A 26,908-nucleotide genomic window follows, 5' to 3' on the forward strand; every position below is an offset into this window, starting at 1 on the left:
GCCACAGAGTAAGACTCCATCGCAAAAAATAAAAATAAAAAAGACCTCCTTGTCTCAAGTGATCCTTCTGCCTCAGCTTCTCAAATCAATGGAATTACAGAAGTGAGCCACCACACCTGGCAAGCCTGTTCTTATGAGATTATTACTAATTACTACTACTTTGGATTTTCAAATCAACTTTATTAAAGTATAATTTACACACAACAAAATGCATTTATTTTTATTTATTTTATTTTGAGACAGAGTCCTTGAGTTGCATTTATAATGTGTAAACTTTTCTGTATGTTACACTTCAATTAAAAGTACAAAAAGTCTTGGGAGGCCTCAGGCCACTGGAAGTGAACACAACTAGCCCCTCTGAGGACCCTCCAATCCAAGATGGACATATGTCCCCTTGGAAGTACATGGAAGCAGATGAAGACTCCCAAGTTCCTGGATTCCCCCATTAGCACCCTTCAGTGGCTGCTTATGGTCCTCCCCTCACCCTCTCCTCCCCAGACAGCCCCCAAACATCTGGCTGCACTTGGCTTGCTCTCTCCCTGTCCCACCTCTGGATTTAGTCCATGTCCTCCGCCCTCCCCATTGTCAGCAATGTAGACAAGACAAGTGCTGAGTTCGTGCCCACCTACTGCATGCCATGCACGGTGCTGGCCATTGTGGGTGGCAGATGCGAGCACACGGAGCCTCGAGGAACAGAAAGGGACACAAATCACTTCAGCACAAGGTAATTTGTGATAAATGCCATGAAACTTGCACCCCCGGCTCCATCTTACAGACAGTGTCTGAGAATAAACCCCACTAACATGTGAGTCCTCTGTGCTCCAGCCCAGCTGTTTCAGTTGCAAGAAAGTGACTCACTCCAGTTGCGTCATAGGGTAGAGGTTTATTGGAAGGACATTCTGGATGGGCTCCCAGCAAGAGTCTGGCAATGGAGCATGAAAAGGAATGGGGCTGGAATGAGGGAGGATGCGGCCTCTGCTACACAAAGTTCACCTGGCCTCCAACTGCCTCCTAGCCTGTTAGGTCCTGTGCCAACTCCCCACTTCTCTCTGGTTTTCAGCCCAAATCCTAGAGCAGAGGGCTCCTAGCTCCTCCCACCATCTGCACCAGGCTGCAAGGGGAGTCATTAGCCCACTCGAGAGCTCTCTCCTGTCAGTCCCTGATTCCCAGGGGCACATCGTTCCTTCTTGGTAACTCATCCTCTTTAACAGCCCCTGACATAGGGTCCTCCGGGAAAAGGACAGGAGCTCACTCAGTCATGGACAGGTATGTATCTGGAGCTGGAACAAGGATGCTGATGACATCTGTGTCTGTCCTCACTCTTGTAAGTGTCAGTAAGGCAGAACCCATCCCTGGGGGCTGGGGGTGGTGGTGGAATGAGGGCATCTCTTCTTCCAGGGGCCACATCTGGCATAAGGATGTTTGCTGAGGCAACTGTGCTGCCTGGCATGCTCTCTCCATAAGAAAACACCACACTTTTTTTATTTCCTCAGTCTTAAGTGTGAGAATGATCACCTCTTCCAGGAAGTCCATGACCAGAATGGTCAGGGGCATACCTTGGCCCTTAGTAAATGGGCACTGAGACAAAACATGGCCTGCTGGTGGCATTCCCATCAATGTCAAAAGTCCCAGGGATGAGCCCACAGTTGGGAGTCCTTTGGAAGCCCAATTCTAAATGTCCTCTGGACTCAAAAGAAAAACTACATTTCCCAGCCTCCCTTGTAGCTCAGAGTGTCTGTGTGACAATACTCCACCCAATGGGAAGTGAGTGGAAAAGTCATGTGCAACTTCTGGGTTGCATCCACCATGGGCATGGGTGTGTTTCGGCCTCCATTCTTCCCTCTTCTGGCTGGAGGGCATGTGGACAGAGTGGGGCCATGGTAAGCCTCAGAATCAAAGGCAATGTTTTAGTTAGAGAAAAGGAAGGTAGAAGGATCCTGAGCCCCAACACCTTAAACCATCATGACAGCCAGACTATCACCAGAGAGAAAAAGAAAATTTGATCACGTTGAAATCACTGTATTTGGTCTCTTGTTACAGCACCCTAACCTATATTCTGCTGAATACAGAGTGCTTTGACAAACCTCTGAGGACACAGGATGCTCTAATCCAACCAAAGTCCAGGGTGGCTTTTGAGGAGAAAGATGTGAAAGGGCAGGGCTTCCTTTGAGGGAGAAATAGAGAGAAGGGAGGACATGCAGAGAAGAGAGAGCAAGAGAAGTGGTCAACATGATCGACTCGGGGCTCCTCAGCATCCTCCAGGGTCAACACCCTCCTGGGTAGACTGAGGTTTATCCCCACCTTTCACCACCCATTTCTGGGGAGGGGGGCAAGAGGCTTCGAGCCAGGTCATAAAAAGTCGGATGTCACAGAGCTGTTTTCACAGAGGCAGGCAGGACCCAACGCTGCCTCATTCACATTCACGGGCCGGAGTCATCACAGGCACTGGCCACCTTCTCCCGAGGGCAGGCGACACCAGCAGTCAGCCCAGGGGTGGGTCACAGGATGAGGTCTCGCATGTGGCTACATCAGGATCAATGAGCTTCCCACAGAGAAAACCCTGGTCACAGGAGGCCTCTGGGAGCCAGGGCAGGCCCCAGGCCTCCAGCCTTAGGAAGGGTCCCAAGAGGATTGGTGGGAGTGTGCATGGCTGGAAGTGTGACTTGGAACCCTGGCCCACCAGATGAATCAGCTGCAGAAGGACACACCACAGGGGAGGAGAAACTGACTTTCACTTCTGCCCAGGTGATGGGCAGGCTCAGCAGTGGGGAAGAGGGGCCTCAGAACAAAGGTGGGGGAGTCGAAAAATGTGTCTTGGAAATGGAGGGGATGCTGCTAAGTCCAGGAAGTCTCCCCTAGTCCCCTACGCCAGCCACCAGCAGACACAGGGGTTCTCTCTGTCCCAAGCAGGGCTCTCCTATCTCCTGAAGGGCTCCTGGTTCCCTGTACAGTCTTCCCAACCTCCCCTTGGTCCCAGGCACCATCCCATAAATGGCATCAGCCTCCAGATGTCAGCCAGCACTGTGGGTTAGCTGGGTATCACACTACCCGCATGTGTTGAATGGATACCTGCGTGGTCTCCTTCTGAGAAGCCATCTCCACCGAATTCTCACCCATGTTCGGCTTATAAACACGCCTTTTTCTGCAAGGCCCAGAGTGGACTCAGAGAGCCTCTCCCCTCCCCACCGCCTGCCCCCATTCCTCTCCCGTTCCCTACAGGCTGGCTCCAGACCACCCACAGCACAGCGCATGGGTGCCTCATGGAGAGTGGGTGCTTCCTCTGTCTTCCTCCCCAGCCCTTGCTTCAGCACAGCCAGGGCAGAGAGGAGGAAAGAAGAAAACTACAGCTAGGAGGATTTAGGGGCAGTTCTAGAAGGGATTCCCAACTTGGAGGGGCAGGCTGGGAAGTAGGTAGCCTTCCCAGGCTGAACTTGAGAGGAGGGAGGTTCTCCTAAAGGACCTGGGGGAATCTAGGGGGAGGATGAAGTGGCCTTTCCCACCCCAATCTTCTGGCCCATCCCCCGCTCTAGACCCACCTCCAGGTGTGGCAGGCCCACAGGCCCAACAGCAGGAGCAGGAGGACCACCAGCATTCCCAGGGCCCAGAGCAGCTGCTGGAACTGACGCAGGCGGTGCAGGGCTGGAACACAGAGTGGGGCTCAGGGCAGTCACAGCTGCAGGCCCCCAGTGCTCCCTTCCAAGGGGACCCACCCGAGATGAAACCTTCTAACTTTTGCTTTATCTCTGAAGCTCTCTCCATGCAAGGGAGCTCCTAGCAATAAGTTTCAAGTAGACAGGCAAGCCGTGCTGCAGCAGAAGGGTCTAAGAATTGGGCATTTGTGCACAGTGGCCTGGGAGATGGAGCCCCCTTCCCTCACCTCTGGCCCCGAAGTAGGTGGAGGTAGAGGCAGAGCCCAGGGCATTTGAGGCAGAACACACGTATTCCCCTTGGTCACTGGGCCTCAGAGCCTCGATGTCCACCCTCAGCGCATTGGGGGAGGCCAGGACATGGATGTGTGGCTCTGCAGGAACACCCTGGGGCTGACTGGAGGCCACCAGTCGACTGCCAAGGTGGAGAGTCAGGCTGGCGAGAGGCTCACTCTCCACTCGGCAATCCAGGATGCCCTGGAGGCCATCTTCAGGCTCCACGAAGACCGTCATGGTGGGTGTCTTGGGAGGGTCTGTGGGGAGGAAGGGAGTGTGGTGATTACAGAAAATGACCACAAATTCCTCCTTCCCTGTATCCATGCAAAATGATTTTGCTGCTCCATCCATTAAGAGGCAGAACCTATTTCCTCACTCCTTGAATCTGTGACTCCATTTGACCAACTGGAGAAAGAAGTGATATTGTGTAACTTCAGAGCCAGACCTTAAGAGGCCTTGTAGCTTCCGCTCTCCTTCTTGGAACACAACAATGTGGGAAGCCTAGGCCAGCCTGCTGGGCACATGTGGCCCAACCGCCAGCCATGAGCATGCAGTCATCTGAGACCACTGGACAACTGCAGCCACATGAGCTGTGAACAATAGAAGAACTGCCCAGCTGAGCTCAGCCGAGCCTAGCCCACAGAATTGAGCAAATAACATGATTTTTGTTTGAAGCAATCAGTTTTGGGGTGGCTTGCTATGTAGCAATAGCTGACTGATATAGTGTAGGCGTTGGTGAAAACTGGAGTGAGAGACCAACACTGATGAGGGCCTATTGTGTACCAGATACTCAGCATGCTTTATTTCTTTTCTTTTCTTTTTCCTTTTTTTTTTTTAAAGGAGTCTCATTCAGTCAGTTGCCCAGGCTGGAGTGCAGTGATCATGATCTTGGCTCACTGCAACCTCCACTTCCCAGAGTCAAGCAAATCTCCTGGCTCAGCCTCCGGAATAGCTGGGATTACATGTGTAATCTTGTGCCATCATGCCATGTGCCATCATGCTGTGCTAATTTTTATATTTTTAGTAGAGATGGGGTTTCACCATATTGGCCAGGCTAGTCTCAAACTCCTGGCCTCAAGTGATCTGCCCACCTCAACCTCTCAAAGTGCTGGGATTACAGGCATGAGCCAGCACGCTCAGCCATTTATTTCTTATACTACTTGCAAGATGAGATGAATGATGTATTCCCCATTTTACAGATGAAGAAACCCTGTCACAGATGTACAAGATCACACAACCAGTCAGCAGGAGGGCCAGGATTCCAACCCAGGACTCAATATCTGTGAAATCCTCACTCTTTGCAGACAGAAGAGGAGGAACTGAGGCGAGTGTGTGACACGTAGGAGACTAAGGCGGAGGAGAGGGCTCACACTCACAAAGCACTCGAAGCATGACCGGAGCGGAGGCAGCAGCCCCACGGGGGAGCTCAGCCAGGCAGTGGTACATCCCAGCTTGAGCACGAGCCACATGGGTGAAGGTGAGAGTGGGCACAGGCTCCGTGTGCAGCCGCCGGCCATTCCAGAACCATGCAAAGGTGGAGTTGCCTACAGGCCCAGGACCACCTGGGAGGTGGCAGCTGAGGTTCAGGGCAGTGCCCTCAGGCACATCCAGGCCAGGCTCTGCCACCACGCTCGGCCCTGTTGGGGGAGGATAGAGAGATGGTTGGGGATCTGTAGGTCTGTGGCTGTGGCATCTGCGTGGGACCTCTGAGGGGCCTCTGCACATATGGGAAGGCCTCAGTCTGACTTGGGATCTGGAGTCTCCAAGGTGGATCTGTGCCCCCACCAGTGGGAGCTCTTCCTCCTCCATCATACTAGGCCTCTCAAGGCAGGGCTTTCTCAGGCCAGACAGCCCGCTCTAATGGGAGCTCCAGCCCCTCTCATGGACTTGGTCCCTACAGTATCGGACCCCCTCTTCCTCCCCTCTCTCCCACTCACCTTCCACCTGCAGCCGCCTGGTGGTGCTGACTGAGCCCAGCAAGTTTCGAGCTGTGCAAACATAGGTGTCATTGTCACCTGCAGGCACATCTTGCACCTGTAGCCGTAGGGCGTTTCGGGCCACCTGGACATGGCCTGTCCCCGATGCCAAGCTGTGGACCCCGCTGCTCATGGCCAGCACCTTGCCATCATGAGATAGGGCCAGCTCAGCAGGTGGCTCACTGTCCACAGTGCACTGTATCACAGCCATGGATCTGGTCCTGGAGTCCCGGAAGGAGGACAGCACGACGTCCTGAGGGGCATCTGCGGGCAGGCAGGGCACAGATAGGGGCCTTGCTTAGGCACCCGCTACTGCCCATTGACCAGATGCCTGGGGTTGGCCAGGCTGAAGCCTCTGGACCAATGGCCACTTCCTAGAAGTGATACCTTCCCAGGAGGCCTGTGGGCAGAGTGCCAGGCAGGGCTTGTAGAGCTGAGTCTCTTTCTCCAGCACCTACATCCTCTTTCCCCAACTGCCCGTTCCTGGGCCCACTGCAGTTCTATGCCCACTCCCACAAAAGCCTAGAAGCGCCCTCCACCACCCTCCTGGGCAGCCCTGGTGGAGGACCCCTTGCTCACAGAGGACTTGCAGGGCAGCCGAACGGGAGCTGCGGGTGCCCTGGGCATCCTGGGCCTGGCAGGAGTAGGCGCCTGCATGAGCCCGCGTGGCCACCGGGAATGAAATCGAAGCAGCTGGACCCTCCTGCAGCCAACGACCATTGTGGTACCAGGCATAGAGGGTGGGTGGGAGAGCAGCAGGGTCCTCACAAGTCACTGTGATGGGGGTACCCTCGGGCACAGTAGCCTCTGGAGCCAGGATCACCTGCACACCTGTACCAAGGAGGCCATGATCAGCTGAGCCCAGCCAGACACCACAGTGGGTTTCCATCTCAGAGGGCTTGGCCTGGGCCCTGCCTCACCCTCTAGCCGCAGCTCCAGGGATGTGTTGGCCTGGCCCAGAGGGCTGCGGGCAGAACAGCTGTAGAAACCCTCGTCACTGGGCTGTGGCTCCCGCAGCTCCAGGCGCAGGGTGTTGGGGACAGAGGCTGCTGTCGAGGAGGCCAGGAGGTGGCCGGCGTGGCTGAGGGCCAGCTGGGCAGCTGGGCGGCTATCCACAGTGCACAGTACCAGGGCCAGCTGCCCACCACGGCTCTCCAGGAGGTAGGTCAGGCGCAGGTCGCGGGGTGCATCTGCAGGGCACGAGAGGCTTACACAGAGTCACAGCCTGCAGAAGGCCAGTTTGCAGGTGGCATTCAAACCCAGAAGTCCCTGGCTCCCCACCCCAATGGCTCCTGATCGCCCAATCTGGGGTACTGCTCCTCTGCCCAGACAGGACTCACCCCAGTGCCCCCTACTCTAATGTCCCTTTTCCCGTGCTCCACTAGCTAGCTAGGTACCTAGTTCCCCCACTGGACACTTGTAGGGTTCCGGCCATGCTCAGATCCCTGCAGGTTGCTGCCATTCCTACCAGCCCTACCATGCATCCAGCCAGACTCACAGAGGACGTCCAAGGTGATTGGTCTGGAGAGGCGGGGTGCCTGACCAGAGGGACCCACACCACAGTGGTAGGAGGCAGCATCCCTGACCGTGACGTTGGGCAGGAGGATGGACCGGGCACCCAGGCGATGCTGCCCATCCTGGTACCACGTGTAGGTGAGCTGGTCTGGGTGAGTGGTCCACACAAGGCAGGTCAGGTTCACCAGCTGCCCCTCCTGCACAGCGGCCCCAGGCCACACCTGCACATTCACAGCTGGGGAGAGGGAGGGCACAGGACACCAGCCAGGGTCTTGAGGCTGTGTACAGCAAGCCACTTGTCTCCGTGTGAGCGAGCTGCCCCTACTGCTGGGGAGCCCCTTGGCCTCTGGGAGCCTCAGGTGGCCCACCTATAAGTGAAGCTCAGAGGTCGTGCTTGGGACAGCCCACTGGCTCCTGAGTGGTCCCAAGTGGAGTTCCACAGAGCCTTGGAGGGCCCTGAGCCCCTCCCTGACCCTGGTGGGGGGCAAATGGAGAGACCACAGACCTCCCCTCCCCTGCTGCACTTTCCCCTGAAATTTCCTGTTTAGTTTTATCCACTGGGCACGCATGTAAAATCTGGTGTTTAAAAAAGGTTCTTGTGTGAAACTCAGGTCTGGAGTCCACCACCCTTAGGAAGGGTGGGAATGGGGACTATTCCTATGCTCCCAGGTTTCTAGAACCCTCTCCAACCTTCTCTCCTCTTTTAAAGGAGACACACACATACACATGTGCACACGCGCGCACACACACACACACACACACTAACCCTGAGCATCAAAGTCGGCAGAGGCAGAGGCCTGGCCTAGGGTGTTGGAGGCCTCACAGGTGTAGACGCCCTCATCCTCCAGCATCGCCTCGTGGATCTCCAGGCGCAGTGTGTTGGGGGCCGCAGCCACCTGCAGCCTGGGAGAGCCGCCTGCAGGTTCCCCCATGCCTTGTAGGGTGGAGGCCACGAGGCGGTCCCCATGCAGCAGCCGCAGCTGGGCCGGAGGGTCGCTGTTCACACGGCACAGGATGAGGCCCAGCCGCCCAGGGCCTGTGTCCATCAGGGTAGTGAGTGTGACCTGGCGTGGGGCGTCTACACAGGGTGGGGAGTGTCAGCACCCAGCCAGGGGGTCCCTCATCCAGGGCTCTGTCATGTGGCAAAGCCCAGGACCAGGGGACAGCATTCCTTCCCCCACACCTGGACAGGATAAAAGTCCTTACAGGACACGTGGAGGCTGACAGGTGCGGCGAGGCTCGTGATGGCTGAGCCTGGGCCCTGGGCTTGGCAATGATAGGCCCCAGCTTGTGTCAAAGTTATGGCTGCAAATCGGAGCGTGGCTGAAGTCAGCTCCTGGAGGGGCTGGCCATCCCGATACCAGCGATATGAGGTTCCCTCAGGGACTCCTGTGGGCACCTGGCAGCTCAGGACAACAGCCTGGCCCTCTTGGAGCTCAGGTGATGGTGACACCTGGACCCAGGCTCCTGTAGGGGAAAACCAAGAGCAGGTGAGGGCTCTCCACCACACCTCCCACAGTCCAGAACCACCTGCGTGTCCACCCAGGACTACACACCCAGCCCATGTGTTGAAGCCACAGCCCCCTTCCAGACCACTGCAGGGCCCACTCAGTCCCATGCCTTGGCCCCTCCTGCCCCCCACTCTCCTGCACAGGCTCCATCCTGGCATTTGCCTCCCCCCACCTGGTGGGATGGTCTTACTGTATCAGTCATATCTTGCCTACCAGTGTGTAAGCCCCATGGGCACTGGACTTGTGTGCTTGTATGCCCTGTGACCCCAGTTCCAGGCACTGCGTCTGCATGTGTTAGCTCCTGACAAATGTTGGTTCAACCCATAAAGCACTGAAAAGGGAGGGATTTAGATAATCCCAGGGCCACCGTCCTGACCAGGAGCTGGAGTCAGCATGGGTGATGGAGGGCTTGGAAGGGAATGTAGCAGCTATGTGATCTTGGGCGCCCTCGCCCGGCTGGCCCAGCATCTGGACTCCAGGCCGCAAGAGCGCAGGAACTGGGGATCAGGCAAAGGGCAGCTCCTCAGTGGCCCCTGGGTCTGAGGCAGGAGAACCCCAGGGTGCTGGGTGAGATGGAGGGGCAGCTGGAATGCTCAGCAAGAGCATAGACCATGCCTGAGTCCACAGCTAGCAGGGTCATGTGGCTAGGGAAAAGCTCCTAAAACTCTAAACTTCAATTTCTCCCTGTGAAATGGAGGTGGTAAGAAATGATACACAGAACTGAGGCTCACAGTAAATGTCCCAAAATTGGTGCTGTTTGTCACTGTGGGAGAAGCAGCACACATTTTTCTTTCATTATGGGTATTATCTTTCCTTTTTCCTGGTTTATTTGTTTAGGGAGATTTTTTTTTTTTGAGATGGAGTCTCGCTCTGTCATCCAGGCTAGAGTGAAGTGGTGCAATTTCGGCTCACTGAAACCTCTGCCTCCCAAGTTCAAATAATTCTCCTCCCTCAGCCTCCTGAGTAGCTGGGATTACAGGTGCCCACCACCACACCTGGCTAATGTTTGTATTTTTTTTTTTTTGAGACGGAGTTTCACTCATGTTACCCAGGCTGGAGTGCAATGGCACGATCTCGGCTCACCGCAACCTCTGCCTCCTGGGTTCAGGCAATTCTCCTGCCTCAGCCTCCTGAGTAGCTGGGATTACAGGCACGCACCACCATGCCCAGCTAATTTTTTTTTTTGTATTTTTAGTAGAGACGGGGTTTCACCATGTTGACCAGGATGGTCTCGATCTCTTGACCTTGTGATCCACCCGCCTCAGCCTCCCAAAGTGCTGGGATTACAGGCTTGAGCCACCACGCCCGGCCTAATGTTTGTATTTTTAGTAGTGTGTTGGCCAGGTTGGTCTTGAACTCATGACCTTAAGTGATCTGCCTGCTTTGGCCTCCCAAAGTGCTGGGATTACAGGTGTGAGCCACGTGCCTGGCCAGAGGGAGGATTTTTATAGAGACTATACACACACACACACACGTATATACATGAAGACTATGAGTATATTATACGTAAGCATATATATAATGTATATTTGTATGTGTGTGTATACTCACACATAAACATATATGCATAATATACATGTGTATTAGGTTTTGTATGAGAATGTTTACTATGTAACAAAATTATATGATCACAAAATAAGTTATGTCAGAAAGTGCTCCCACCAAGCCACCTTGTGAATTGCTATTGCCTCCTAGTGGCTGCTGCAGTTATTACAGGTGAAAATATCTAGCTGGAGGCAAAGGGAGGCCTTCTGCTATGCAGGCTGGAAACTGCCCTTACCAGAGCTGAAAAAAGACACATTTCTGCACAAAATTCACAGTATCCAGCCCAAAGTCTGACCAGAGTAGCTCCCAGGGCATCAGAGTCTACCATATTTTCAGAATACTGACACTCACCTCGGACCTGGAAGAAGACTGAGGTGTTGGCTGATCCAAGAACGTTTGTGGCCTCACAGAGGTAGCTGCCAGAGTCCTCAAGGCCCAATTCTCGGACCTCTAACTGCAGGGAGTTGGCCTCAGCCTTAGCCCGGAGCCGGCCTTGGGATGGGAGCTGGGGACCCAAGCTGGTGGTCAGGAGGTGCTCCCCGTGGAACAGGGCCAGCAGGGACAGGGGGTGGCTGTCCACAGTGCAGACAAACACAGCCATGTGGCCCTGGCCCATGTCTAGGAGGGCCGACAGCTTCGGAGGGTCTGGGGGATCTGCAGGAATCAGAGGAAACAGAGGGAGCTGAGGCCACCCCAGCCCAGCTCACCACATTACAACTGCCACGCTATGTCCCCCACCCCCTGCCACACACACAGCCCAAGCCCTGCTCTTTCCTCTCAAATCCCAGCCCAGCCCCTGCTTCTCCCCAGACCACCCCTCCACCCTCCAAGTCCCCAGGCTGCCCTTGCCAGTCACCCACAGAGTACATTCAGGAGCACGGGAGTGGAGAGCTGGGTGCCAGCCTCGGTGAGGATGCGGCAGGTGTAAAGGGCAGCATCAGTCCTGGCCACGGGCAGCAGCGTCACGGTCTCCAGGGGACCCTGGGCCCACAGCACCCCATTTCGGAACCAGGAGAAGTTGGCAGGGCTGCCAGCGGCTTCCCGGCTCACGTTGCAAGTCAGGTTGGCCTCTGTGCCCTCCTGCAGCGTGTGTGATGGTGCAATGACCAGGACAGTGGCTGGAGAGCAGGCAGCACAGGCTTACTGACCACCCCTGGCCTGGAGGAGCCAGAGGTCCAGCTGCCCAGCCTGGAAGGAACAGGAAGGAGGCCCCCTGGGGTGCCCACAGGGTGAGGGAGAAAAGCAAGCCAGCTCACAGGGAGCCTAGGAGAAGTGGGTCCTGGGGACTGTGGGGGCCCTGGGCAGAGAGGGCGCAGCACGGGGAAGAAGGACAAGGCAGTCCAACTGTCCCAGCTGGGAAGCCCTTCCTCAAAGACCAGCTGTGTCGCCTGCCCCCGGCCTGAACAGTGAGCACAGGAAGGAGCAGCTCTGCCCTTCCTGAATGTGGAGAGGGCAGCAAGGGGCCCCACTGCTGCACAGAGTGCTTTTACCTGATTAGATCGTCCTCGGAGCAGAGCAGTCCAGAGCTCCAGCCCTGCCCACAAGCCACCCATTCCCTGCCTGACTCACCCTGGCCATTGAAGGTGGCGGAGGTGGAGGCATTGCCCAGGGCATTGCTGGCCTCACAGAGGTACAAGCCCTCCTCCTCCAGCAAAGGGTTGTCAATCTCCACGCGCAGCAAGTTGGGGCCTTTGCTGACCTTCATTCGTGGGGAACAGCCCCCACAGGTACTGCAGCCACCCCCTAACGGCAGGGAAGTGGCCACCACGCGGTCCTTGTGGAGCAGCTGCAGCTGGGCTGGAGGGTCGCTGTCCACTCGGCACAAAAGGAGGCCTCGCCGTCCAGCCCCGGCCCCAGCAGCATCGAGGTCCAGCCTGGTGGTGAATATTGGTTGGCGAGGGGGGTCTGCAGGGAGGAAGAACAGGGACACTCATTCCACGGTCGCTGCCAGGCCCTGCAAGCCTGGCTAGGCTCCCAGAATACACTGGACAAAGGTGGGTCCCTAGGGCTGCCCCAAACAGCTGTGCAGATTGTGCACTGCACAAGAGCAGCCAGGCCAGAGTGGGTGGAACTCAGCTCATGCTCCTCAAGCTAGGCTGTGCCTTGATGCTGAGTCTTCCCAAAGGAAGGAACACCATTTTCTAGCTCAGACAGAGGTGCTGTATGAGCTGGCTGCCACCTTGCATGAGTCCCACCTGCTGCTGAGCAGGGTGTCCACCTAGCAATCCCTTGGGGTCCTGCTCTCTCCCCACCCTGACCACGGAGCCTCTCCTCAAGATCTGCCCTGCATCTTATCTCTGGTCTCCAAGCCAGCTCCCTTGATGCTAGCTAATGCATAGAACGGCCTCTTCCTAAAGGCTTCCGGAGACAGGTGGCCAAAAGAGAGGCACCAGGCAAGGCCCCCATGTGATTTCACGCAGACACCAGAAAAGCTTGCAGAGGCGGCTGCCCTCTGACAGTCCCAGGACATGGTTCCAGCACACACGTGTCAGAGGAAGCCTCTGGAATCAGGCCCTTGATCTCATAGGAGCCGCCCCGCTTGGTGGATGCAGAGGGGCCATCTGTCCCTGTGCTGCAGGGCTCTGCCTTGGTGTCTATGGGAGCCCAGCGCAGCCTGTGGGGCAGGTGCACAAACAGAAGAGTGTGATGTCCGGGGCTCACCCATGAGGACAAAGCAGGGACCTGGTACCCACGCTGGGTTTGAGGCTGGGATAGAGGAGCCCACAGGGCTGGGATTGGACGGTAAAGATGTGGGAAGATAGAGAAGGCCCCAGCCTCATTCCTAAACTTCAGCCCCAGGGGGAGAGGCCCATCATGGCCAGGCCTGTGACCCAGCCCTCCTGATACAGACCCCGGGGCAGGGCAGGGCAGGGCTAGGGGGCCTGGAGGAGGTGAGGTGGCTGGTGGGTCCTGGCATGAGGCTGCAGCTGGCAGTGGCTGCTCACAGAGCACAGTGAGGACGGCTGGTGAGGAGGGGCCGCTGGTACTGTGGCCATCCTGGGCCCGGCAGTGGTATGAGCCGGCGTCAGTGCTGGAGGCCGCGGGGAGCAAGAGGCTGCTGCTGGGGCCTTCGAGAAGCAGGGCTCCGTTCAGGTACCAGGAGAAGCGGGCATCAGGCGTGGGGTGCAGGCCGCTTCTGCAGCTCAGCGTCACTGCCTGTCCTTCCACCACCTCTGCTGCCGGGCTGATGAGGAGGCGGGCGGCTGCGGGGAGAGGGAGAGGCTGGGAGGGGTCCCGCCTCCTGACCCTCCATGCTGCCCTATGCAGAAAGCCCTCAGAGTTCTCCTCTCCCTGCACTACTGTAGGTAGCTCGGGGCTTTGTGGTGGGTCAGGAGGGTTTGCCTTTGAATGCCAAGTCAGATCTATAGATGGGAGCTGGCTGCAGCCTGGTTAAGGATTCAGAGCATCTCAGATGTAATGGTTTCAAAAAAGAAAGAGAAGAAAAAAGAAAGAAAGAAAGAAACAGAGAGAGAAGGAAGGAAGGAAGGAAGGAAGGAAGGAAGGAAGGAAGGAAGGAGGGAAGGAGGGAGGGAAGGAGGGAGGGAAGAAGGGAAGGAGGGAAGGAGGGAAGGAGGGAAGGATCCAGAGCCAGAGCCCAGGCTTAGGTCCAGCACCTGGCTTGTGGGCGCATGGTAGCTCAAGCCTGTAATCTTAGCACTTTGGGAGACTGAGTCGGAAGCAACGTTTGAGGCCAGGAGTTCCAGACCAGCCTGGGCAACACAGTGAGACTCCATCTCAAACAATTTTTTTTTTTTTTTTTTTGGAGACCAAGTCTCACTCTCTTACTCAGGCTGGAGTGCAGTGGCATGATCCGCGATCCCGGCTCACTGCAACCTCTGCCTCCCAGGTTCAAGCGATTCTCCTGCTTCAGACTCCTGTATAGCTGGGATTACAGGCATGTGCCACCACGCCCAGCTAATTTTGTATACTTGGTAGAGACAGGGTTTTACCATGTTAGCCACTCTGATCTCGAACTCCCCACCTCTGGTGATCCACCTGCCTTGGCCTCCCAAAGTGCTGGGATTACAGGCATGAGCCACAGCCCTGAGCCAGAAGACCCTGCTTAACTATTTGGCTTCCCACATCTGACTGCTAGCATAGAACCTGCCCCCAAAGTTTCATAAATAAAAAATAATGAACACTTCTGAGGGACTCTCCAAGTTTAGAATCAGGGTATCTGCAAAAGGAATGATGTGACCTGCTGTGTTTCCCTTTTTGCCTTGACTTTCAGGAAGCTCTGAGGTTGGGTGACTGCATAGCCCCAGTCTTTTATGTTACCTAGGCAGCTAGTTCAGCCCTGCCGTCGAGTCCACTAGACTTCTAGAAGGAAGGGGCTGGAGCAGGCTCCTCCTCAGGCTCCCTCCACCCTCCCTGGCTGCCGGTGCCCGTCTTACCATTGGCATGGAAGTCTAGGGTGGAGGTTGCATTTCCAAGGGAGTTGGTGGCTGAGCACTTGTATTCCCCACTGTCAGCTTCTTCCAGGTCTCGGATCTCCAGGCGCAGGGAGTTGGGACCAGAGGTGCCGATGAAGCGTGGGCTGTGATCGCCATCCCCAGAGGTGGAGGCCAAGATATGACCCCCATGTGACAGCACCAGTATGGCCAGGGGCTCACTGACCACAGAGCAGTGAAGGATGCCCACAAGCCCCGCCTGGGTCTCCAGGAAGGCTGTTAGGACCGGGATGAGAGGTGGGTCTGTGTGGAGACGAGAGGCAGGCCTGTCACCCTGTGATGGGGGCACTCCCTGGATACCCTGATACAGCCCATGACCTCTGCACCTCTTTGACCCACCATGCCCTGGGAGAAGGGGGCGATCCCAAAGTGCCTGAGCACCTGCTGAATATGCTTTTGTCCTTGGGCTGGGCACATCACCCTGTTGTCCCAGTCAGTGCTCAAGGCCACCCTGCAAATGGGGATAGGAGCCCCACTTCGAAGATGAGAAAACTGATGGGACAGCACCTTAGCCAGGTGTCCAAACTGAGCATCATCAGCAGTGGGACAGGCTGACACCGAGTGCCTCCTGACAGGGCACAGCAGCACGTCGTTGGCCTTCCCGCCCAGAGGGCATGGTCCCGGACCATTTGAGTCAGGCAAATGCCGATTGAGGCACCTCCACAGAACAGCAGGCCTGAACGCTGCAAGTTTCAATGTCAAGAATGACAAGGAAAGACTGAGGAATGGTCCCAGACTAACGGAGAATGAAGAGATGGGATGACCCAATGCAGTGTGTGATCTGGAATCGGATTCTGGACCAGAAAAAGGATGGCTACAAAAGACGGTATTAGGTACATTATAGAAGACTATTATCTAAGCTATAATCCATATTCACATTTACCAATGTAATCCCAGCACTTTGGGAGGCCGAGGCAGGCAGATCACCTGAAGTTAGGAGTTTGAGACCAGCCTGGCCAACACAGTGAAACCCTGTTTCTATAAAAACACAAAAATTAGCCAGGCATGATAGCAGGTTCCTGTAATCCCAGCTCCCTGAATGGCTGAGGCAGGAGAATTGCTTGAGCCTGGGAAGCAGAGGTTGCAATGAGCTGAGATCACACCATTGCACTCCCTCCTGGGTGACAGAACAAGACTCTGTCTCAAAAAAAAAAAAAACCAGTCTTCTAGCAATGCTAAATTTCCTGATCATGATAATTGTATTGTGGTTACATAAGAGAATGATATTAGGAATTTAGGGGTAAAGCAGGCTGGGCATGGTGGCTCATGCCTGTAATCTCAGCACTTTGGGAGGCCGAGGCAGGTGAATCACAAGGTCAGGAGTTTGAGACCAGCCTGGCCAACATGGTGAAACCCTGTCTCTATAAAAAAAAAAAAACGGAATTTAGGGGTAAAGAGCCCTCATGGTTTGTAACTTCAGGAATATAAGTATGTAAATAGATACACAGATAACATATTCATATGTGTATACAGAGAGTATGCATATATATATGTGCATATGTCCACATAGAACAGATGTGCATACACGCAAGTGCCATATATGTGCATATGTATACATGGAAGTCTATATCCTTACATTTATATGTATGTATGCACATGGATGTGTGTGTGTGTGTGTGTATATGTATATGTGTGTGTGTGTGTCTGTGTAGAAAGCAAGAAAGATAAAGCAAATGTGCCAAAATGTTAATACATGGGAAACCTAGGTTAAAGGTATATAATCATTCTTTGTCTTTCTCTTGCTCATAAGTTTAAACTTCCAAAATAAAAAATTTTTATAAAATGGGAGGGAACTAGGGAGGTCAAAGCCTTGCCCAGGTGTGCAGAGCTGGGACCTGAGCTCAAGGCCACCGCCAGGTACCTGGCCCTGCTCTGACCATGTCCAGTGCCACCCCACCCTGGCCACTTACGGTTGACTACCACGCTGACAGCGCCTGAACGCTCGCTGCCTTGGGCGTTCTGCACCTCGCAGAAGTAGAAGCCGGTATCAGCCCTGGTGGCCGCGTGCAGCTGGAGGGTGTGGGAGTGGGCGTCCTCCAGCGGGACGTGGTTCTTGTACCAGTGGTAGCGGAGATCGCTGGGTGCCTCGTTGGGTGTACTGCAGCCTAGTGTCACTGTCTGGTTCTCTAGGATGGGACCTGCTGGGCTCACCTGGACCTCAGCCACTGCAAGGGCAGCATAGGAGGTGCTGGGGGTCCCAGCTGACTTCCAGCCCCAGCCCCTCACAGTCCCTGGGCCTCAGCCAATCAGCCTCAATCTCTGCATATACTCCGCCACCCGCCACTGCAGTGGAGCCTCTGGGAGTGCCCTGCCTCTCTCTGTCCTGCTCACCAGGATCCCCCTGACACCCCACCCTTTGTGGGGGTATCATCACCTGTCTCATGGTAAGACAAGGCTGGAACTCCACACCTGCACGCAGGAAGCACTGAGTTATGCCAGCTGCTGGCTCTGCCCTTCCCTGTCTCCCCTCTGCCCCTAAGGCCTGAGCCCCTCCCTATTTTCTGGCCAATACGAAATCTTCCCAAGGACTCACTGAAGATGTGGAGGCTGATGGGGGGTGAGACCGAAGAGCCCACGTCATTCCCAGCTTGGCAGGTATAGACACCAGCGTCACTCCAGGCTGCCTGGGACAGCTGCAGCACACCAGTCTTGCTCTGGAGGAGCACCCCATCCTTGAGCCAGGTAATGGAGCTGACTGCAGGGTAGCTGCTGTTCACCTGGCAGGTGAGTGTGACCAGCTCACCTGGAAGGATATTCCTCCCTGAGGGGCTGAGCAGGATCTTCACACCCTTGGGGGCATCTGCGAGGCACAGTGGGGGTCATTGGGTAAGGTGTCAGAGAGGGCAGGGGATGGCATACTTCTTGACCCCCTTTCAAGGCTCTGCCCTAAGGAAGTTTGCCCAGATAAAACAGCAGTCCCCTTCTATCCCCACTCAGAGCACGTGGGGTCTGCCCAAGTCCGTCCCTTTCCCACCACCCCTTCGCCCGATGCATTCCTTGTCCACTGAGAGCTGATCACAGGACGCTTGGTCCGGTGTCCAGCCTACTCCACCAGCTGTGGTTTTCTTCTTCCCAATGCTGTCCATTGCCCCTGCTGTATTTGGGGTGAGCTCCACACACTGGGCCATGGGTACTCCACTGCCTGCTTTAGTGGCCTGCTGGAAGCTGTTTGTAAGGGACTAGGCACCTAGTGGGAGGGGGCCAAAGGCACTATCAAACTAGTTCTGAAAATACTTACCCAGTTTGTAAGGAAGGGGCCAAAAATACAAAGAAACTACATTTCCTTAAATCTTGTTACAAAGCCTCTCTCTGTGTATTCAAGTGTTTTCTTCTTATTTTTTAGAAACAGCGTCTGGCTCAGTCACCCAGGCTGCAGTGCAGAGGCACAGTCATAGCTCACTACAGCCTGAAACTCCTGGGCTCAAACCATCCTCCTGCCTCAGCCTCCCAAGGAGCTGGGACTACAGGTGTAAGCCACCACATCCGGCTAATTTTTGTTTTTTAATTTTTTGTACAGACAGGGTCTCACTATGTTGCCCAGGCTGGTCTCAAACTCCTGGCCTCAAGCAATTCTCCCGCCTTGGCCTCCCAAAGCACTGGGGTTACAGGCATGAGCCACTGCATCCGGCCTCAAGTGTTTAATGTGTGCCAGGCACTCTTCTAAATACCTTACCTCTCCTTTATTTGTTTTTCTTTTGAGACGTAGTCTCACTCTGTCACCCAGGCTGGAGTGCAGTGGCACAATCACAGCTCACTGCAACTCCATCTCCTGGGTTCAAGCAATACTTGTGCCTCAGCTTCCCCAGTAACTGGGATTACAGGTGTGCCACCACACCCAGGTAATTTTTGTATTTTTAGTAGAGATGGGTTTTACCATGTTGGCCAAGCTGGTTTCAAACCCCTGGCCTCAAGTGATCCACCCGCCTCAGGCTCCCAAAATGATGGGATTACAGGTGTGAGCCACCGTGCCTGGCCCATCTCCTTTAATTTTCATCATAAATCGATGAGACAAGAACCATCTGTTGCTATCTTCACCACAGACATGAAAAGAACAGAGGCCCTGGGAGACAAGGAGTTTGCCTGAAGTTTCACATCTGGTGGGTGGCGGAGCCAGCAACCAGATGCCTGTGAGCAGCGCTTGTTCTAGAACAGGCTGCCCTGTTTGAGATGGAAAATGTATAACCAGTGGAAACCCGGGCTTTCTCCCCACTGACTCATAGGTGTGCCTGGGTGACAGCCTGATCACCATGGTCTTGAGCAGTCCTAAGGCGGGAAAGAGATAAACCCCACCTCCCCTGCATCCTTCAGCGAGGGGGAAATACCAGGACACCTGCTGCCAACCCTGAGGCTGCATGGGAGTGCCTGTTCCCCAACCCTTTGGGTCTCCCTTTCTCTGCCCAGCCTGGCCTCAAGGACAAGTCCCTTCGAAGCAGTAGGAGGTGGAAGGGAAGCATTGAACAAAGCTCTTGGGACTCAGGAGTGTCTCTCCACGGCCCTACCCTGGAGGCCCAGGGGCGGCCTGGCTCTGCGTCAGGAGCAAGGGCTCTGTTTCTGTGGGCTGGAGAGGGACTGGTTTCCATCAGGGAGCCACAGATGTGCTCAGTCACAAGGCTGTGTCCCCAGTCAACTCACACTTCACTTGGAGGTGAATCTTGGCCTGAGTGCTGTGACTGGCCACTGAGAGCTGGCAGTGCAGGACTCGGCCATGGTCCTGCCAGGACACAGCCATGTGGAGGGTCTCCAGGTGGCTGACGCCGGTGGGCTCAGACTTATGGCTGCTGGAGGTGACAGAACGAGCAGGGTCCTGGCCTTGCCACTGCAGGCTGACCTGCTCCTGCAGGCACATGTAGGGGGTGGAGCAGTTGAAGTCCACCTCTGTGCCCTCAAGAAGCTCGGCCGGGGAGGCGATGGTGGGTGCCCTGGGTTCCTCTGCGGGCAGAGACAGCAGTGTTCAGGACCCTTTTCAACACCCCTGAGACCCCTTGCCCTGGAAACCCCAGCTGAGGACAGCCCTGGGGAGGGGGCATTTAGGGGAAGGAGAGGCTGCTTTCTACTCCCAGCCCCACTCAAGTGAATACCAGGGAGAACCAGGCCTGGGCCTAGGCTGGGGCTGGAATGGAGGCTGGGACTGGCTGGGGTTCGAGTCAGGACAAGGGTTGGGGCAGAGAGCCCAAGCGTCCAGAAGCAGCTTGGGAACCCCTCCCGGGCGTAGCCAGCCCACCCTCCTTATCACCTGTCACTGTGACCAAGGTGCCTTTCACGTCTGACCAGCGGTTGCCCTCGCTGATCTCAAAGCGGAAGTTGTAGGAGCCGGAGTCCTCGGGCCGCAGGTCCTTTAGCAGCAGGTTGCACACCCTGTGCTCCGGGTTCCCCACGAACTCGGCGCGGCCGCGGAAGTGGGCCTGCACCCGCGTGGGGTCTGCCGAGTGGCTCACCACCCACTGCCGGCCCGAATAGTCATAGTACCAGATGGTTGTGATGCCGTCGGGCACCTCCACGTCGGCAGGGAAGCTGAAGATACAGGGGATGAGCAGGCAAGACCCCTTCACGCCCTGCACGTTCTGGGGGCTGGAGACACCCCATGAGGCCCGGCCTGCAGAAGAATGGCAGGGGGACAGAGACGGGGGTGATACCGACCTCAGGGTGCCACAGAGCCCTGCAATCCCCCCAGGGAATATGCTCAGATGGGCTCCCAGACTCTGCCCTGCCCCAAGAAATGCATACTTAGAGCCACCCTTCTCAGTGCCCTGGGGACAGTCCACTGCCCGAGGCCACTCAGAGGTTTGGGAGGGTGGCTCCAAGACAGATGGCAGCTCCCTGCCCAGCTCCCGGCCACTGCCCCCCGACCTCAGCAACCAAATCTGTGACCCAGGCATTGTCCAACCTGCCAAGGGCTGAACTTCTTCTGCAGGCTGAGCCCTGGAAGACAGGCAGTGGGCCCACAAAGCTCACCTGGGGAGAAGAACGAGGCCAGGAGGAGAAGCTCCGGCAGGAAGTCCATAGCAGGTTCTTGTGCTGCTCCTGTTGCCTAAGAGGGTGGCACATACCACACTGCTGGGCACACAGGGGCCTCCAGGGACACCTCTGGGCACTTTAGCCCCAGCACCTGCTGGGAGTCCAAGCCTGTGTCCCCACCTCCTCTGCTGGACAACCCAACAAGAGGGCAGGACTCTTAACGACCTCTGGATCAGCCAGCAGGAGACAGTCAGAAGGCCACGTTCCCAGCTCCGGCTGTGCCAAGGGAGTGCCCTCACTTGGTGGCCTGCCCCAGAAAAGCCTGTGTGTCCCTTGGCCCTATCCCAAGTTCTGCTTTCCCAGCCCCTCAAGGATACCACCCTAGGGCAGATGAACAGCTGTTTCTTCCTCTTCCCCACTTCCCTGCCCCCTCCCCACCACCCAAACCCACAAGAACTGGAGCCCAGAGACGCTCAGTGACTCACTCCAAGGCACCCAGCTAGAATGATGGTTTCTTCTTGAAGTTTGTCTCTCGCTACCTGCCTTACCAGCTATAGGCCTTCTTTTATTTGTTTGTTTGTTTGTTTTGAGACAGAGTCTCGCTCTGTTGCCCAGGCTAGAGTGCAGTGGCAATGATCTTGGCTCACTGCAACTTCTGCCTCCCAGGTTCAAGTGATTCTCCTGCTTTGGCCTCCTGAGTAGCTGGGATTACAGGCTCGTGCCACCATACCTGGCTAAATTTTGTACTTTTAGTAGAGATGGGGTTTCAACATTTGGCCAGGCTGGTCTCGAGCTCCTGACTTCATGATCCACCCACTTTGGCTCCCAGTGTTGGGATTACAGGCATGAGCCACCGCGCCCGGCTAGTGCTGCCTTTAACAGTCACTCCCCTGCTCACAAACCTTCTGTGGCTCCCCATTGCCCGTGAGATGTGAAAGGTCCTCATTTCCTGCCCCAGCTCTGTTTCCATTTCCTGCTCCCCGCAAACGCACTCTGGAGCCAGTTCTGTCTGCTAACAGGCTCCCTAGCTGCCCAGCTCTATTTCTGCCTCAAATAATCTTTGCCTATTGAAACGTTATTCAACCTTCAAGGTGCAGCATGAATTTGGCTTCCAGCTGGAACTTCCTCTTTGAGGTTCCCGTAGCCACCCCAGAGCCATCTCTGCCCTTGCCTTGTTTGTAACAGCTTGTGAGAGCCCATTTCTCAGGACCCAGAACTGAAGATACGTGCCCCATAGCAGTGCAGAGCCCATCAGGCATTCAGCAAACCCCTTAGTGACTAAGAGAGGGCTGAGGTCTTTAGGGGTTCAGAGCTGGGGAGGGGAGGTGGCTGGGCAAGTCTAGTTTTGACAGGTGGCGTGAGAGTCCTGTGGAACACATACCTCACAAACATGAGTACAATGCCTGTGTGTGCCATATCCAAACGGGCCAGCCCTCAACCATGGAGTGCCCCAGTCAGGGAGTGTCTAAGGGATACCACAGACCTGAGTCCAAAAGGAAGAGATGCCAGAAACACATATAACTAAAATTATAAAACTCTTAGAAGACAACATAGGTGAAAGTCTTTATGACCTTGGACTAGGTGATGCTTTCTTAAGTGTGAAATTAAAAGCGCAGGGAAAAAAAATAGGTAAGTTGGACTTCATCAAAATTTAAAACTTGGCTAACACAGTGGCTCACACCTGTGAACTCAACACTTTGAGAGGCTGATGCAGGAGGATATCTTTAGCCCAGGAGTTTGAGATCAGCCTGGGCAACACTGCAAGACTCTGTCTCTACGAAAAATTTAAAAATTAGCCAGGCATGGTGGCACAGACCTGTGGTCCAAGCTACCCTGGAGGCTGAAGTGGAAATATTGCTTGAGCTCAGGGGCAGGGGTCGAGGCTGCAGTGAGCCATGATCACACAACTGCACTCCAGCCTGGGCGACAGAGTGATACTCTGTCCCCAAAAAACAAACAACAATGTATATGCATCAAAGGACACTATCTAGAAAGTGGACAACCCACAGAATGGGAGAAAATATTTGTAAATCATTTAGCTGATAAGGGATTAATATCCAGAATATATAAAGAATTCTAATTGACAACAACAACAAAAAAACAAGAAACCCAACTCCAAAAATAGGCAAAACACTTGAATAAACATTTCTCCAAAGAAGATATACAACTGTTTAATAAGGACATGAAAAGATGCTCAGCATCACTAGGCATTAGGAAATGCAAATCAAAACCACGGCTAGATACCACTTCACATCCATTAAATGGCCATTCGCAAACAGACAAAGCAACACAGAAAACAATACATGTTGGTGAGGGTGTGGAGGAATTGAAATCCTTGTGTATTGCTGGCGGGAATATAAAATGGTTCAGTCACTGTAGAAAACAATTTGGCCATTCCTCAAAAAGTCAACATAGAATTACCATATGATCCGGCAATTCCACTCCTAGGTGTATACCCAAGAGTACTGAAAACTCTAAAAAGTACTCTAACAGAGTACACCAGTGTTCACGGCAGCACTATTGCACTAAAAGGTGGAACCAGGTCGAGTGTCCATCAATGAATGGACGTGGATAAACAAAATGTGGTATGTACACACAATCGACCATGGAAGGAATGGATTCTAACACGCGTGATCCTTGAAAACATGATGCTCAGTGAAATCAGCCAGACACAAAAGGGCAAATATCATAGGATTCCAATTACATGAAATATCTAAACTAGGCACATCCACAGAGACAGAAAGTAGAATAGAGATAACCAGGGGCTGGGGGCAGGGGAAGTTAATGTTTAATGGTTGCTGAGTCTCTGTTTCAGATCATGAAAAAGTTCTGGAAATAGACAGTGGTGATGGTTACACAATATTGCAAATGTACTTAATGCCATGGGTTGCACACGTAAAGAAGTTAAAACAGTAAATTTTATATTATATATATTTCACCACATACATATCCATGTCCTCCCGGACATGGGAGGACAACTTTGCAGTCCTCCCGGTCCTACATGCTGACTTGGCCAAGTGAACAGGAGGCTGGAAGTGGGGACAGGAAACTCATGACCTCCCAGCCCCCAGCCCATCTGCCTCAGGGGCTGAGCTCAGCAGATTCCGATGACTACCGGGGACCACACCTGGGAAGGGGCTGAGCCGAGGCCCAGGGCCGGCCAGGCTGACCAGGTGAGACTTAGCCTGGTGCAGAAAGCAGAAGGGGCACCCCGGCAGGGAGCACAGCACAGGGCCAGATGGGGACAGGAAGGACACTGCTCCCCAGGGGACCTAGCCCTCTTGCAGGGCTGCTGGAGTGGACCAGTCTGGCCATTTGTGGATGCCCAAGAGCTCGCCTCCAGTTCTCTGGGAAGTCTTAGGCTTCCTCCTCTTCCAGGAATATGCACCCACAACCTCCACACCAGGTTCTTGGCCACTGGAAAATGGTGTAGGTAGGGCCCTGGGATCCAGACACCCCACCATGAAGAAAAGCAACCTGTTGGGCACACTGGGGGTCAGATGTGTCCCTGGCCACAGGGGATGTCAGGGTCAGCTCCGCTATGGCCAGGGCAGCTATCTTGTCCCAGATCCCCTGTTCTTTCCATCTGGGGTCCCAAAAAGGGCAATCGTGAACCCGATGGAAGAATGGTGGGGTTCTGGATACACTGATCCCAGAACAGGGTGCAGGGGAGGACCCTTTCCAGGACCACTCCAATCACATCATGCAGAGGCCACCTATGTTTAGCCCAGCCCTAACCCCTAAGGGGTCAGCCCCACCAGAGTCCCCCCTATTGGCTCAGCCTGTTCTACCACAAAAACCAGTGTCCGCCCAGATAACTGTTCTAAGAGAAAGAGCAGGGACAGCTCCAGAAAGAAGACCTGTCCCTGTTTGAAAGCCTGGTGTTAGGCTGGGCGCAGTGGCTCACTCCTGTAATTCTGGCATTTTGGGAGGCCGAAGTGGGCAGATCACTGAGGTCAGGAGTTCGAGACCAGCCTGACCAACATGGTGAAACCCCCACCTCTACTAAAAATACAAAAATTAGCCAGGCATGGTGGCGCACCCCTGTAATCTCAGCTACTCATAAGACTGAGGCAGGAGAATCGCTTGGGAGGCGGAGGTTGCAATGAGCTGAAGGTGCACCACTGCACCCCCAAAAAAAAGAAAGAAAGAAAAGACAAAGAAAGCCTGGTGTTGAAGGGACAGTGCCCCCTGAGCTTGGGTTGGAGCTGTGGCCTAGGGTGCTCCCAGCGCCCCCTGGTGGTAGAGAGATTGCAGGTCCCAGGGAAGGGAGCAGCGTACCAGGAATGTGGAGCAGCTCTGCAGCCCTGAACCATCCCTCCGTTGGGCAGTGACTCTTTTGGACATTATTGTCCCTCAGAGAGGAATTTCCTGAGGTTCATCCTTGGGTCTCCAAGTCCTGGGTGCTCTGAAGACAGGATTTTAAATCCCTACTCCTAGAATTGGTATGTGTTGCATCAGAGTGGCTTGGGCTGGCCTGGTATACGGTGGGCACTCACATTTGCTGCCTATTTGAGACCAAGTGCCTCAGGAGGGCTTGGAGGGTGGGCTGGGACCCCAAGTCCCTGACCTCTGATCCCAGAGGCCAAGTTCAACTGGGGAAGAACAGGCAGAGGCAGTTTCTCTGTAGACAGAAAGGCCCAGGCACAGGATTCAGTTTCTGTTTCCTGACACCAAGGCTTCTCCCCAACTTCCCCATTGGGCTGGAGAAGGAAGGACACAAGGTAGCATGGCCAGCCGGTGAGCACTGGCCCACAGATAGGGAGTCAGGCTATAGACAGGCAATTCCTGGAGCAGATTACAGTCAAAATAGTGGAAATCCCCAATCATAGGCCAAATTTTTAATTCTCAGAGCCATGGAATCCATTACTAATGTCTATTGGCTTTGCCATGGGCCGTAGAAATTTCACACTTCATTCCCTAATCTGGCTCTAAAAGCTCCTGGCTGGAGTGGCCACTCCCGGAACTGTGCTGGGTAGCACCGGAAGCCCTCCTGTAAACGGACCAAGTGGCAATGGATGAAGTGGAATGGGGCTGGGGCTAGAGAAAGGAGAGCTATTGCTGGGCTGGGCTGGGGCTGGGGTCAGGGTGATGGTCCAGTTGGAATTCTGGAAGCAAATTAAGGCTGGGATTGGGGTGGACATTGTGGTTGAGTGACGGGCGAGGGTAAGGGTAAAGTCAGGAGTCGGTGCAGGTGATGGTTAAGATACGGTGGAGGCTGGGTTGAGATAAAGGTAATGGAGTCGGAGCTGCAGTTTGGATGGTTGGGATTGGATGAGGTAAGTAAATGGTTGGGGTTGGGGAGCAAGTGAGGGGAGGGTGAGGTAAGGCTGGAAGAGGGGCTGGAGCTGGGGCTGAGGCAGGGTCAGAGCAGGACGGTGCTCAGGACTGGGATACAGGCTGGAAGGATGTGGGGTGGTGGAAGGGTCAAGTCCAGCTTTGATTAGTGCCTTGCACTTGGATTGGTTTGGGGTCCAGCACTCACACCTAGATGCACTCCCTCCACCCCTGCCCACACCCCTCAGCCAGCTTCAGCCCAGCCCCGCTCCTAAAGCTCCACTCACCCTCCGGGCTGAGGGACTAGGGACAGGGAGTACCTGCTCCACAGGAGGAAGTGGCTGCGGGGGTGCTGGACCTGTGAGAGGAGAACAGGAAGGACAGCCAGGAGCTCCGGGTGCAGCGGGCTCCCCAGGGCTCTGCCGGCTCCAGAGAGAAGGATCCCGTCTTGGGGGCTGCTTCCTCTTTCCCAAAGCCTCAGCTCTACTGTCCAGCCCAGAAGCTGGTCAGGGAGGCAGCTGCAGGCCTTGCGCAATGCCAAGACGGGAAAGACCTCCACAGGGGAAGGCCCTCGGCAAGGCCAGGGACTTAGGGACTCAGGCAAGCAGGAGTGGGACCGAGGTGACACTGGAGTTTCCTCAGGCAAAGTGAGAAATGGGGCGGGGGCTCCCATTCACCAGCCAAGTCCACACCCTACTCTCTCTGAGCCCCTTAGGGAGGCTGAGGGAGGTGGAAAGTTGCTTCCAGCACACATC

General features: G+C 54.9%; 1 protein-coding gene across 2 annotated transcripts; it reads right to left on the bottom strand.

Annotated features, from left to right (window-relative positions):
* Window positions 1–863: 863 nt before the first annotated feature.
* On the bottom strand, window positions 864–26,650 carry SIGLEC1 (sialic acid binding Ig like lectin 1). Of its 2 annotated transcripts, XM_017504819.2 has the most exons (22): window positions 26,474–26,650; window positions 20,874–20,949; window positions 20,155–20,514; window positions 19,554–19,850; window positions 17,455–17,721; window positions 16,832–17,086; window positions 14,865–15,164; window positions 13,416–13,673; window positions 12,040–12,375; window positions 11,331–11,588; window positions 10,822–11,124; window positions 8,621–8,881; window positions 8,181–8,492; window positions 7,398–7,649; window positions 6,820–7,089; window positions 6,479–6,730; window positions 5,861–6,163; window positions 5,300–5,560; window positions 3,878–4,180; window positions 3,537–3,639; window positions 3,070–3,142; window positions 864–2,542 (listed from the first exon to the last, which is right to left on the bottom strand). In XM_017504819.2, exons 2-22 carry the CDS (start codon window positions 20,920–20,922, stop codon window positions 2,483–2,485), a joined length of 5,133 nt encoding a protein of 1,710 aa, XP_017360308.1. In that variant the 5' UTR covers window positions 20,923–20,949; window positions 26,474–26,650; the 3' UTR covers window positions 864–2,482. The 2 variants fall into 2 exon arrangements, with proteins under 2 accessions (XP_017360308.1, XP_017360309.1); XM_017504820.2 differs by lacking the exon at window positions 3,070–3,142.
* Between the last annotated feature and the right edge of the window lie 258 nt (window positions 26,651–26,908).

This window comes from Cebus imitator, unplaced genomic scaffold, assembly GCF_001604975.1.
Source record: "Cebus imitator isolate Cc_AM_T3 unplaced genomic scaffold, Cebus_imitator-1.0 Scaffold328, whole genome shotgun sequence".
Taxonomy (NCBI): domain Eukaryota; kingdom Metazoa; phylum Chordata; class Mammalia; order Primates; family Cebidae; genus Cebus; species Cebus imitator.

Coding starts and splice junctions, on each gene's coding strand:
- SIGLEC1 (XM_017504819.2), bottom strand. CDS start 20,922: ATGGACTTCCTGCCGGAGCTTCTCCTCCTGGCCTCGTTCTTCTCCCCA. Junction 11,589..12,039: donor CGCCACCTTCAATGGCCAGG/GTGAGTCAGGCA, acceptor CCTGCTCTCCAG/CCACTGTCCTGGTCATTGCA. Junction 8,493..8,620: donor TGTCAGCCTCCACGTGTCCT/GTAAGGACTTTT, acceptor CACCCTGTGTAG/ACGCCCCACGCCAGGTCACA.